Consider the following 14,127-nt stretch of genomic DNA (forward strand, 5'->3'; position numbering starts at 1 on the left):
ACATGTCACAGGGCTGTTGAGTAACTGCGTAGTTACATCATAGGACTGGTGCAGTGCAATCGCACATCAGATTAAAACAGAAGGCTCTCCACCTCCATTCAGCCCTCCTGGTGTGTGCGTGTGTGGACAGAAAACAGGTTTATATTATAAAAAAGGCATGGGCTTTTTTACTGTTGAGATTATCTACAGAGCTGAGTGCACAGTTTTGTTTTTCAACAGTATAATGTCACAATACAATGCAGTCTTTAGCAGTACTGGACTTGCTTTTACATGACCGTGCAACTTTCATAACTTAAAATAATTAGAACTTATAATACTATTTAAACTGTCCATTTCAGGCATTTCTAGGCTTTTGAAATCACAATCTATCAAACCATTAATAAAGTTTCCCAGTGCATCAATAGAATGCATATTGGTTCTAGGTTATTGATCAGTCTCCTCCACTCGTGAGTAAAGGACTGTATAACTAGACCATGGCTCTGCCACTAGTTAATATCAGGCCTTCCCTCACGGCTCTGGCAAGCCTGACAGGGCTCTGTGCACTGACTGACTTGTGATTAATGTTCTTGTTCATGATTTAGTTTGTAGCTTTTCTTCCCCCCCCCCCCCCCCCCCCCTCTGTCTTTCTCCTGTCTAATTTCTCTTTTGTCCAGGTGATCAAGGAACAGACCCGACACATCCTGTAGATTTAATTGACTCTTCCTCTCCTGCAGAGCCTCAGACCGTGCAAGAAGGTGGTTCTGATGGTTTATCAAATAATCTCACAGATGGCTGATAACCTGCTGCCTGCTCTCACACTAACTCTCAACTAACTTGTTCATTATATTTTGAGTTTTTATCATAAGCAGTCCTTCAAGCTGTCCAGTCAATGAGCACTTAACAAAGGCCACTTTTAAGTATCAAATGCACTCACTTGATCTTGTTTTATTTTAGATGGCTTGTTTTGCATGGATATATTATGTGTGTATATATATATATATATATATATATATATATATATATATATATATATAATTTTTAACTGCTCACATCATCAGCTTTTCACAGGTTTGGTTTTATTTACAAACTAACGCACTTTGCTCTTATTAACAAACATGTATTGCAGAATGTATTCCAGGATATCATTAGACTGATTTGACACATCAAAAAAAAACTGCTGACAAACAAATCTATTTTTATATATAAAACTGCATATAAAACATAGAAATTTGCAATACTATATTATTTAAGGACTCCAGGATGCAGTTTTACTTTATATCATTTGTACTACTGTAAAAGTCAAAACACTGTCCTGATTGGAGCAGTGCAATACACGCCTCTTTGGACAAAAATATTAAACAAACATATTAACCAGCTGGAAACTCCAGAGGAATCTGATGATCTTTCCAGGGTAAAATTAGCCTCAATGCATGCCCAGCTGATGGGCTGTATTATTTAAATTCAGTGAGCCTCTTAAATAAATGTAAGTCTGTAAGGACATTCCCTGAGAATTTTTTTCTCTGACAAATAACAACCAGTAAGAAACTTTCTTTCTCTTGCATCCAGTTGACAAACGCTCTGCATCCACAATGAACCTGAAACAGACAGATTCTGTTATCAACAAACGTCTTTCCTCATCGTCTGCTACCCTCATGAATTCCCCCGACAAAAGTAAGTAACTTTGGTACAGGCCGTTCATCATGAGCACAAGCACACAGACTTCTTTTCCCAGAGCCTTTGAATTCCAGTGTTCTTTAATCTATCTTGTTAATGTTTAGGTTGTGCAAGGTTTAATTCCAGTTTATCACGGACAGTGCACCGTTCTGCGAAGAAAAGATGCCCAGAAAACCTGGTAAAAAACAAAAAAAACAAACAGCTGTCCTGCTGCAGTATTTCTTGTGTGCTGCTCTGGATCATACACAAAGACTGTCCTTGATCACAGTCCTCCAGCGTGGCTGATTATGAGCCTGCATGCCTCTTCGGATCAAAAGATAGCATTGCTATCATTCATGCTTCACAGATTGATTCTATATTTTACTAAAATGAAAAGAGCTGTGGCTATACTATATATTACTTCAGTGAATTTTGAAATCAGGAGTTTGATACCCTACGGAAGTCTACAGTGTATCGTAGGTTGCTAGAGGCAACCGTTTATTGTAAGCTGCTCTTTAATGAACACAGAATGCTGTTTGTCTTTCATATATCTACTGTATATGTGTATCGAGTGATATTTGTTATAATAAACAAATCAGACAAGCTATAAATGTGATGTTTCATAGGCGCTAGACCTCAGATAATTTAATAATTAACCATGGTGTCAATTAACTTTATATAGCTACTGATAAAATAGACCCCAGTATTTAAAACCATGTACTGTATTCACAGGAAATAGAGCTTTGCTGATTCTTGTCATCATTCTTTAACAAACATGTTTGTGACCCTTAGAATGTCTGCTTCGGTACAGCAGAGGGCTCTTGAAGGTCATACACAGTTTATCAATTACCTGTCAAACTAATTTACTACTGCCAAGAGAGAAATATTGACAAGGTTGGGCTTTATCTAAGTGAATGACTTTAACACAATAAAATATGTTCCTCAGGATACTGCTAGATTAATAGCCACTTGTTTAGCAACTGTGAAAGCTAAAACCAAAATCCTGTTACTGTGAATTTGTCAGATTCACTGATTATGACTAAAAATCATCAAAAGTTTTGAAAATTAATTCAAAAATTAATTCATGACCTATAGGCGCCCATCCAGAGCACCTGAACTATGTTCCCCTCTTTTCCTCTTCCATTCAGGTAGTAATCATGGTTACGGGTTCTTGCATGGCCGCTAACGGGTTTATTACTGTTAGTATTGGATGGTGTTTCTCCTTCCATTGTCAGGATACAAAAGAACATGGGCCAACACAAGAGATTATGAGATTGATTTTGCTTTATTATTGTATAATCTTTCAAGGGACATGCAGTACAATTTTTTAAAGCGACATAGTTTTCTTTACCCTTTTTGTTTCCGAATGTAACAAAACTTGCTGTTTATTCTCAGGTGCCCAAAGGAGGAGTTCTTCCCTTAACAGATTGGCTAATAAGGCCACCCAGCCCCCTAAGGAGCCCCAAAAACTATCTCAGAGGGAGCAGACAGGTGCAGGAACCCATTTCATATAGATTATTATTATTATTATTATTATTATTATTATTATTAATTTACTACTTTTTTGTTTGCCTCGGATAGAAAGATAGCCCCCTTTGCATAACAGTTTGAGCAATTTAATGTTTTACTTTGAACTGTTAGGCATGAAAGAAACTAACAAATAGTAAAGAAAAGACATTTAACTATATAACTTAACCAGCATCTTTGCAAGACATTTCAGTCAATTGTGGACAGTTATTCTGGACCCTTTTTAAAGCAGTTCAACTCATAACCACATACTGTGCAGCCCTGTGTAGTGTGTGTGTGTGCATGTGCTTATAAAATATAGGATAGATAAGCAGGTTATGTGTGCCTGATGAGATTACACTCATATCTAATAATCTGTCATTCAGCTATTAAAACAATGTACCTTTCATCCAGTATCTTCTATAACACTTTACTATGTGTGTTCTTAACCAGGAAGTTTGATTGAGAGCACGCTTATCATAAAACATGACCAGATTAAGAGCGAAAGGTGACAGTCATTTACATAGACGAAACAGGATAGAAATATAACTGTTAAAGATACAGGCTTTTGATTTATGGTCTGTTTGTTTTAGTGTTTAAATATAATTTATACACACACACACACACACACACGCACAACTGTTGCATAGTAGGTGGTGAACAGCTTACGTCACTAGAAGACAGTTTACGACCATTTATAAATACTATCCCTTTTATAATGCCTTTTGTGTACAACCTTATAATGAAGCCATGACCATCCTATTTTATAAAGGGCCTCCTTATAACGAGGTAGCTCTGTACAGTACACAGATACATTTAAGTAACTGTACTATCATCAGTAACATTGTTGCCCTTGGTTACTTATTCGTAGGCTCTGTCCTGAAGAAGAGGAGCTCTTCATTAAGTAGACTGGGAAGTAAATCCCAGGCCTCTCCAATGCTAGAGAAAGGGACAAAGGAGGAAGAACAAGGTGCTAGCAGCAATCGCTCACGCTTCCTATGCATATTAACAGCTATAAAATAAAAAAAGAAACCTATGTGGCAGCATTAACTTTACCATGACCTAGGAGCCAAGAATAACTGGCTTACGTGCTAAATGCTTAAGCTGCAGAGAAGTGCTGAGGCCAACACACTGTGGAGCATTTTTATCCCCACATAGGCTTGCTTGGGACCCACGTTCCCTTTGTGCTTTCTATGGCTTGCTGATGTGCTTCTTGTGACTGGTGCTTCAAGGCACAGTATTGGTCTGTACGTCTGCAGACACTAACAACAAACTAACAAATGCACTTTATTTATTCTTGAACAGGAGGAGCTTCTGTGGTTAATTAGCACGCCACATTCTTTAACACAGCTTGTGTGTGTTTGTGTTTACTTTGACATGGTTCAGCTAAATCGTGCAGGTTTTATTTCTTCTTAATTGCTTGCTACAAAACAAGTGTCTACATCCTGCTTAATTCAAAATCAGCAATTGCTGCCTGTTCTATAAACTGTAACTAACAAGCTTTTTACAGAGGCATTCCCCAGGTATCAAATTACCATGCTCAGGAGGTGTTTGAGATTTTGTATCACATCATCAGCTGTGAATTAAACAGTTTACAAGTATTAACATAAATAATGCCATGTACAAATAAAACTTCTTTAACTCAAGTCTGAAGGAAACAGAAAAAAAATAATAATTGTAACACAGAACTTCTAATTCATTGGTTACAGCACACATTTATATGTGTGAAATCAGTGAATAAAGTTTTATTAACTGCAACATCAAGTTATATTTCCGGTTTAAAAGATAATTAACATTAAATACATAGTGGGGTAGGGAAGGGATTTGTAGTTATTTTGTTACTTTTGAGTTGAAGAAGTTTATTGTAATAATTTCAAAGATTTTTTTTTAATTTTATTTATTTAATAAGGTACAGGGTATGCATAAACTCAACTCTGAATACTGCCGAGTAATGTATAATCATCTCCGAACACTAGGCTTTCACTTTGAGAATTTAATTAAACCAGACCCTCATCAGATTCCAAACCATCTCGGTCATGTGATTGTCCTATTGCAGCTTCTCTGCAATGGATCTGACTGCAGCCATTTCAAGAAATGTGTTTTGCAGATGTTTGTTTTTATTTGTTTTAGTAGTCCCCTGTTCTGAAAACCTGTTTGCTAAGCAATGTTTTTGGTGCAATCTAATCTCCTGCTCTTCCCCAAGGATAAAGAGCATTTCAGAAAAAGACTGCAGCTAACATTTGCTGCAGATTTATGTTTCCCCTTTGTCTTAACCTGGTGTTTTTACACTTTTTATTCTGGGCTTTTATTAACACCACTACTGCAAAGAAAGCATTTACATTTTTATTTAAATGTTGTTTTTGCAGAAAGAGCATATCACAGATTGGTTTAATCCTTTTCCCTACATTACAAACCTGCTCTTCATCTTTTTATTTCTTTGGGTTTGTTTTAATTGGCATGTGTTGAATGCAATGCACCTGAACCTAACACTACCTTAATTATCACAATGCACTGGTTTCTGTTTGTTTATTTTTTATTTGTTAATTTATTTTTTCCATTTCTCCTGCTTGGTTTATTCACGTGGACTCCTCTGTTTCCCCCCTGTTTGTTTGTTTGTTTGTTTGTTTTCTTTGGTTCGGTACTTGGGTTTAGCTCGTCGTTCTCACGCCAGTGCCCTGGATAGCGGTTTCATCAGTCGCCTGCTCACTCCCACACAGGCCTCCTTAGCTAGGAGCAAGAGTACAGCTGCCTTGTCGGCAGAAGGATCAGTTCCCCCAGGTAATGGGCACCACGCATAGAGAAAGAAGCCAGCAGGTTCCCTGGCCAGCGCTTGTGTTGTGTTGTGTGTGCGTACAACTGCATTGTAGTGATATATACAAGTTAACAGCCTGCTGTTCTATGCAGAGCACCCAAAGTGAAGCACCCAAAATGAAGCTGCTATTCCTCTCGTAGTCGTTGGTCTTGAGTGAGTATTAACTCCCCAGTTCATTGATGAAGCGTAGATCAAGGCTTAAGCACTTTTATAGTATTAGCATGTCATTATCTCTCTTGACACCCTTTACTTTCCAAGGTCCTATGGGTGCAACTCAAGTGAACTCATTTTGTGTAAGCAATAAAGTGTATTTATTTTTTTCCTTGAGGTGCAAATTTGGATTAAAACAACAGTTACAACTTCAGATTAAGCACTCTGGTGATTTGTACAATACAATAGTATCATGCAGTTATATACCAGTTTATTTAAAAACAAAAGAGAATTTAAAGTACAACATAGCAGCCTCTGCGTAGGGTACAGTAAATGAAATACTACCCTATCCACACTACCTAAATAATACCATGAGATTGCCATTCACTTCATTCACAGTCCTGTTTTCAACACACGATGCTTGTGCGTTATTTCGCTAGATATTAGTCCTAGCTGGATGGATTTTAAATGTTCATATTGAGAAGATCTACTGAGAATTCTATTCATTCAAAGTTTTAATGTAGTTTAGTACTGTGTGCATTTAAATGTAATTATCAGTTTGTATTGTTGGTGTGCAGCAGATGTGGCTGGATATGTGAACTAAGGCCAAGGCTATATGAGCAAGTGGATTAACGTGTAATTCCCTGAATCTAGTGTACCAACTCTCCCTAGTTTATTTTATAGAAAGGTTATACAGGATTGAAAGTTTAATTTAATTTGAAATGCAATCAATGGAAATCAGTGTGCATTCTGATTATGCAGCTTTCAGCTCTTTCTCCAGTTTAAAGGACAGCCTGGCATGCACTGTGCTGCTGCTGCTCACATGCTAACTGTGTGATTTTGGGGGTGGGGTGCTGTCTTGTGCTGTGTGAGCTATGGTTGTTCTCCGCCATCAGCTATATTTTCCTTGAATTTGTTAAAAGCGTATGTGGTCTAACGTGCCCAATCTTGTTTTGTATTTTTCTTCCCCTCTCCCCCCCGCTTGCTTGCTGTCTTTCTCTCTGCGCTTGTCTCTTTTTCCGTTTGGCTTTTCTCCAATGCCCTAACTTTATCAGAGTCTCACCTCTGTCCTCGTTCAGCCTCTGCCAGCTCCATTCACCCCCCCAAAGGACCCCTGCGCAGCCGTAGCATCGACCGGCAGAAAGGAGGCCCCCCCTCCACAGCCTCCTCCGATGGAGCCCCTGAGAACACGCAGGTGAGTCCAGAGGATAGCGTGCAATGTGTCTGGATACATAACCTGGGTCCCTACTCCTTTGTCATGTAGCTGGGTGTAGTGGCCGGTGCTTTGCATATGTTTATCGGATTATCTAGCTGCAGCACAGATTTATATTAAAATAATACACATTAGGTCATTGAACTTTGTGTTTATCTGTCGCAGTTATATAATGATAATGAACTAACAAGATGATATGGTTATCAGTATTTTTTCAATGTGATTTTAGTAATTGACACTAAAATAATTGATCATAATCTATTTTGAGCCCAACTCTGGTGCATTGTATACTTGCTATCTTTAGTTTCAAACTGCAATTTGGTCTTGTTTGTGCATGCCAGATATTATCTGTTCATATGCGTCTGTTATTCTTTGTACATGCAAGCATGTGTGGGTATCCGTGGGGATATATAATAATAGTCAAGGGTATAAAAAAAATAGATAATGCCTACATATATATGTGGCCATGGCAACAGCTTCTGCACAGATCTACCTCTTGTACTGCTGTCTCTGTAACACAGTGACAAGGCCATTTCACATGAGATGGCTGAATAAATGAGGTCTGTAATCTGTAGGAAATTATTTTAACACCACATGTACGACCCATTTCCGAACACCATAAATAAATGCGGTTCTGTGCCTGCAAGAACTTGGGCCTGGATTCTTCCACAGTTCCACTGTGTAAATCAAGCCCTAATACGTATGCAAAAGATGCTCCGTACATTACAGTTAAAGAGTAAGTAGCGGGGTTCACACAAATATAGCGTTGCACGTCCCCACATGTTGCTACATCTATTTAAATCACGTACCTGTCATTTTGATTTTCATTAACACCTTGACAACTTTTTACACTTATAACTTTAAAGTCTGTTTCAAACCTCTTTAAAATGGCCTCTCCAGTGCACTGGGGTTTGAGATCTGTCTCTAAATTACTGCTGGAAGAGCGATTGTAGAAAAGAAAAAAAAAAAAACAAGAAGTGCTCTGGCTTTTCTGTTCCGTACCACACCATGGATCGTTATTGCTGTGTTACCTGTTTGACAATGTGGGCAATAATCCTTACACTATCAGGTGGTTGTATTTTTATTGTACGGTGCCTTTCACATGAAAGTCATCAATCTAAAAATACATTAGAGACCCTGTTCTCAAACAAAATCATTGCCAGCTCAAACATTAGTAGCAATTTAATTATTGTTTGTTTTTAACTTTTTCCACGATCTTGGCATTTATAGTCATACTTTCTGATAGGTCATGAAATATTGTACGTCAGGCGATGAGATCAATGCTTTTTTTTATTCTTCTTTAAAACTCAGAAACCAGAAAAGCAAAAGCGTCCTCCTTCTCCAGCAGGGAAGAGGCCCCCCTCCCCTTCCAACCTGCAAGGGCGGCGCCGATCTCCCTCTCCCTCTCCGTCCCCAGCCACCACAGCCAAGAGACCGCCCTCCCCTTCCACAGCCAAGTAAGACACTGATTTGTATTTTATAAAGCTCAGGTTCTTGTAGTAGATAAATTACTGTGCTTTCTGATTCGATTTACAGTACTTATTATTATTATTATTATTATTATTATTATTATTATTATTATTATTATTATTATTATTTATTTCTTAGCTGACGCCCTTATCCAGGGCGACTAACAATTGTTGCTTGCTTATCTTTTCTAACTCCTGCTTTGGCCTCCTTGTGCAGGCCAAGCCCCCGGAATCGCCCCCCGTCCCCCAGCGGGGTGAAGCAGCGCCCCTCTTCCCCGCAGCCTGCTGCGAAGCCAGTCCCCATCCAGCGACCCGCTCTCACCCCCACGGGACCCCCCACCCTCCGGAAGAGGGAGCCCAAACCAAAGGAGAGCCCTGCAGTGGCGCCCGAGTCGCCCCAGTCCCCCGAGCCTGCAGTAGCCACCAGCAGCAAGACCAAAGAGGGTGGGCGACTGCTTCAGTTTTTTTTTTAATATCAAATAAGTTTTTTTTTTTAAATACTGAAATACTGAGCTGAGTGATGGAGAATTGTGGCCTTGCACTAGAACAGAGCTCCAAGGGTTAACTTGATGGTCTATCTTTACTGATAATAAAAAAACAGTTCTGTCTTTTGTCAGCCTACTGTAAAATAAAAATCTAGGTAGCGCCATCTTGTGGTCAGAATTAGGTTTTGCAACCTCCATCTCACTGCTGAAATAATGGAGGAGAAAAGGCATCTAAAAGCACATGCTAGAAATTATAAAGATCGGTTTGCCTTTACCTTTTATTCTGTTTTATTATTTGTATTTTAAGTCTCTTTTTTTATTGGAACTTCACATTGTATGTCTAATCTGGTGCTTCCTTGCTATACAGTACATCTTGTCATGTGTTATTACTATTCATTATCTGCCTGCTCTTACATTGTGCCCCGCATGTGTGTCATGCTTGAGAATAGATATTTAACATTCTCTCTCTGCTCACGTAGATCGCTGGCTCACGGCACACTGCAGATGTTATCTAGGGAAACAAAGAACCATTGATGATCGATGCAGTTTACTGATACTGTTTTAAGAGGCCAGCAGCTTTCATATAAAGACTTGATACAGCCCAGACTAGCCCATTTTGGTATTTTTTTCTTCTATAAATGATATACAATTGAAGAGGTTATTTGCAAAACCAGCCACCTCACTAGAAAAACTGTGAAATGATCTGTTGGCATATTCTTACAGATTCGATGGATATAAAGCATTGTCCGGTGGGCAATATCTTCAAATGTCACTTGTCATTTATGTTCAAAATTGGTTGATAAATGCATCTTGACTTGAAATTTTGTGCTCTGACAATTTGCCAACTGTTAGAATTTGGCTGCCTAAGGGTGTAACTAGAATGAATTATTATACCTAACATGACCACTGGGTAGCCATTCAGCTGTAGAATTCATTTTTAATATTCTGCTCATCTCATGAAACTGCAAATTCTTAGGTGATCTTATAAACATGAGCTGCTGTCAGTCTGCAGCACTCAGTCCTGCCTCTCACCTATGAAGGTTGTTCTTTTCTTTGCCTTTAAAATAAAAATGATATTCTCTTGCTGTAAACAATTAAACGATGGTCTCTTTCTTACAGAATTATCCATTTAACTAGAAATACTAATAAATGTATGCACATTTTTGGTTGTGTGTATAAAGTTATGTATTAGATAAACAATTCTATTCATGTGGTGGTGGTGGTGGTTGTTGTTGTTGTTATGTATTATTAATTTGCTGCTTGTTGTTGTCTAGATCCGAGCGCCAAAAATATTGCAGGGACCACTTCTGCTGAAGAGGCAGCTAAAATCCTGTCTGAGAATCGTCGCTTGGCTCGAGAGCAGAAAGAACGAGAAGAGCTGGAGAGGGTGCAGAGGCAAGAGGAGGAGAGGTAAGCATCGAGCAGGTCTGCAGCCAGACCACCTTGCACTCTGATCTCAGAAGCTAAGCAAGGATGGGCCTGGTCACTGCATGGGTGCGAGTCCTCCAAGGAACACTAGCGTTGCTTCTGGGCTGCAACTCTTCATGGTGTTTGAAGGACACGTTGCTGCTGGAGATGGCACTTTTAAATTCCATTTGCTATCTAATATGCGGACACTATGGCATTGTTATGACAAAGAAAAAAAAGACATCTCCTCAAGTCTTTTTAAAATGTAATTTGAAAGCTTTAAATTCCCCTAACCCAATTTTAATTGTGACCGGTTACCCTGGAAATAAGAGGCCAAATTCTGGTTGCTAAAATATAAAAAAATTGTAAATTCAATTCTGTTTTTTACTGTGAGCTTAATATTGTGAACACTGTGCATAGATCACAGAGAAGACACATTGTAAAATGTGTATCTGGAGCTGCTGAGCAGTGAGAGTCGTGTTCCCCACCCTGGATGTTAACACTCCCCTTTGACTTCGCAGGATAAGGAAAGAGGAGCAGCAGCTGCGTGAGGAGGAGGAGAGGGCCAGACGGGAGGAAGAGCAGCGCAGACTGGAGGAGGAGAGGAAGAAGGAGGAGGAAGAGAGAGAGCGCCTGGAGGAAGTGGAGAGAGCCAGGCTCGCGAGAGAGGAGCTGGAGAAGCAGGCTGAGCTGCAGCTGCAGGTGAGTGGAACAGGGTGTGTGGCTGCATCAATGTGTCTGAGTCTGTCCTTGTGACGTTCTCTCAGTCACTGCACATTTCTGCATGCCTGTTCCTGAGTCTGTCTCGTCTCTTGGGTTCTCACAGAGAGAAGAAGCCGATGCTCTTGCTCTGAAGGAGGCTGAGAAACAGAGGCTGGAAAGAGAGAGGGTAATGCAGAAGAACCAGCAGGAGCGTATTGCGAGGAAGAAGGTGGGGATCACAGAATGGTGTGGGGTTGGGTTGTGGTGCTATACAGAGAGAGAAACAGATTTTACATTCCCTGTACAATATACAACCAGCAGGTGGCAGCATGAGACATACAGCTGTGGGGCAAAAGTTTTGCATCTCCCTATAGAATTAACTAATTTTACTTCATGAAGTCAAATGAATCCTGCTGAATAATGTTATGTTAACATATTAAATTACATACTGCTTCTGTACTTTTCCATATACTTAGAAAAACTGACAAAAAATTGAAAAATGTGACATTTTGAAATCTTAACATGAAATACTGTACTACTGTTATGGCTTCCTGTAGACTTGCAATATCATGTTGTAGTTTCTTTGATTACATGATGTTAAATAAAATATCTAAATTATATTCACATAGTTGTTTTTTAACTTTTATTGTCTCAATCCTAAAATTTTAGGTGATGCAAAACTTCTGGAATAAAGCAGGTGTTACAATGCAACAACATTTTGTGATTTGTGCTTTGTAAAAACATGCCATACCATAATGGACAACAGTAAAAAAAAAACACACACATAGTGTAACTGTAAGAACTCAGAGCATGTATGATATACTTTCTGTTTGTTCATAACTTTTGTAACAGAGGATTGAAGAAATAATGAAGAGAACAAGAAAGGGGGAGCAAAACGATTCAAAGGTATGTTTTCTTCTATGATACAGTATTTTGTATGAATATTTATATTATGAACAACGTTTGAACTTACAAGTTATTTAAAGAGCAACTATCAAACTTGATCTAATCCTGGAAAACAGAGAACATGTACTGTGTTACAGCATTTGCCAAAAACCACAGAGACAAAAGGTTCCCTGTATACTAAATATTGTGTGGGAATTAGAACCGTTCCAGTTAGCGTTCATTATGAAGGCCTACATTGTAAATAGAAGCATAAATGACCCCTGTTATGTTAAAGCAGCATACCCATTTCAGATATTCTTGCTACTTTGTGTTCGTCCAGCAGCTGTTTATCATAAGTTAAAATAGTTTTATTTTTCTACAGAGAGATGAGAAGTCTGATAACCAGGGCTCTGATGATAATGATGAGGACAAGATGTCAAATACTGAGAGTGATGACAAGGGTAAAGAGTAAACCTCTCTTCCTCTTCCCATGATTACCTGGAATCTGGCCCACTGTTAACTGTGTATCTTTACTCACACACTTATTAAGTAGACATTATTAAGTGTGCACAGTCAGTTAGTTATTTCCTGGAGAACAAGAAGAAAGGTTTGTTACAAGGAAAAATGTGCAAATGTCAGTGTAGCTTCTGCCTTTTTATGGAAGAGTCCTAGCAAAGTGCTTTAACAGATGAGGTAGTTTGTAGTGCTGTCCTGAAATGTGTCTTGTAACAGATGGAGAGGAGAACGAGACAGACGACTTTGAAGAAACAGACGCCCTTGAGGAAAGTGAGACTGAAGTTGTGAGCATGCCAACAGAATCGGAGACTGCAACTCAGGGTCATCCTGAAGCAGAGAGTGTGACTCAAGATAAGGAGGCTGTACCTGAAGAGGGAAAGGGAGCTCCAGAGGAAGCGGAAGCGAAGGTTGTATCTCCTGATGAGGGTGTGGTGACTGGGAGTGTGAACGGAGGGATGGAGGTTGAAGACAAAGAGAACAACAATGGGAGATATTTAGAGACCGTCCAGCCTGTAGCAGTCAGGTTTGTAAACTGCTATTCCTGTGATGTTGTTTTTTTTTTGTTTTTTTTTTTACATATATAACTGAGTTGAAATATAAGTAAGTCATTAGAAGGTTTAGCTTTTTTTTTTTGTATAGAATCCTTTTAAGTGGGCTAGTTGTGCAAGTTTAGTGATCCTCTAGACATATTAAACACATTTACTCATATGTGAAAGAAACTGGACACTTGCAGAGTTTTCCAGATTGATAGTTGACAGAGTATACAGGTCCAGGATGTATCTGAACTTGTGTTTTAATCGGATAGCTCAATAATCTTTATCGCTTCTACTTACTTGATGTGAGAGCTGTACTTGGATGGATTCAGTGCAGTTAGTTTTATGTTCTTCACTGTCATTTCGCTTTTTGATTTTCAGCCTAACCCCCAAATCCAAACTGGTGGAATCCTCCGAATTCCTGCATGTGAACGAGGATGACAAAGTGGGACGTTTGCCGAACCTGAACGGGAAGTCAGGCTCTTGGACCTTTGAGGAACTGATAGATCTTGGAGTTCATTCCAAGACGGCCGTAATAACTGTAGACAGCATGAACCAAAACCTGATCGACGCTGCAGGCATTCCTGAGGGCCCCAAAGTTGCTTTTGAAGATAAGACTGTGATGGCGATGAGCAAACCCATGGAAGCTGTGTCAGGTAGGGTCTCTTCAGTCTGTTCTGCTAGTGACATTGTTTTCTGTTTAAATCAGAAATGAGCATAAAAGAACTTCAGTTTTGCGTTCTCTTTTTAGTTTTGTAGTCTTTCCGAGCAAAAGTCATGGAATCGACTCCACTCTTAAGCAAACACTTTTCCTTGG

The 14,127-nt window shown here is 39.2% G+C and overlaps 1 protein-coding gene across 15 annotated transcripts in view; it reads left to right on the forward strand.

Moving 5' to 3' along the window:
- Positions 1 to 14,127, forward strand: part of LOC131701738 (ensconsin-like) — a 28,082-nt gene that overhangs the window by 10,995 nt on the left and 2,960 nt on the right. The window contains exons 6-20 of one of the 15 annotated variants that reach the window (XM_059001471.1): positions 654 to 734; positions 1,546 to 1,650; positions 3,028 to 3,123; positions 4,010 to 4,108; positions 5,791 to 5,916; positions 7,156 to 7,295; positions 8,625 to 8,770; positions 9,000 to 9,226; positions 10,542 to 10,677; positions 11,196 to 11,376; positions 11,501 to 11,605; positions 12,229 to 12,282; positions 12,644 to 12,722; positions 12,994 to 13,300; positions 13,692 to 13,966. In XM_059001471.1, coding sequence (XP_058857454.1) covers positions 654 to 734; positions 1,546 to 1,650; positions 3,028 to 3,123; positions 4,010 to 4,108; positions 5,791 to 5,916; positions 7,156 to 7,295; positions 8,625 to 8,770; positions 9,000 to 9,226; positions 10,542 to 10,677; positions 11,196 to 11,376; positions 11,501 to 11,605; positions 12,229 to 12,282; positions 12,644 to 12,722; positions 12,994 to 13,300; positions 13,692 to 13,966 — 2,157 coding nt within the window. The remainder of the gene's footprint in view (positions 1 to 653; positions 735 to 1,545; positions 1,651 to 3,027; positions 3,124 to 4,009; positions 4,109 to 5,790; positions 5,917 to 7,155; positions 7,296 to 8,624; positions 8,771 to 8,999; positions 9,227 to 10,541; positions 10,678 to 11,195; positions 11,377 to 11,500; positions 11,606 to 12,228; positions 12,283 to 12,643; positions 12,723 to 12,993; positions 13,301 to 13,691; positions 13,967 to 14,127) is intronic. The other 14 variants (XM_059001472.1, XM_059001475.1, XM_059001476.1 and 11 more) reach the window with 14 other exon arrangements.

This window comes from Acipenser ruthenus, chromosome 26, assembly GCF_902713425.1.
Source record: "Acipenser ruthenus chromosome 26, fAciRut3.2 maternal haplotype, whole genome shotgun sequence".
Classification (NCBI taxonomy): domain Eukaryota; kingdom Metazoa; phylum Chordata; class Actinopteri; order Acipenseriformes; family Acipenseridae; genus Acipenser; species Acipenser ruthenus.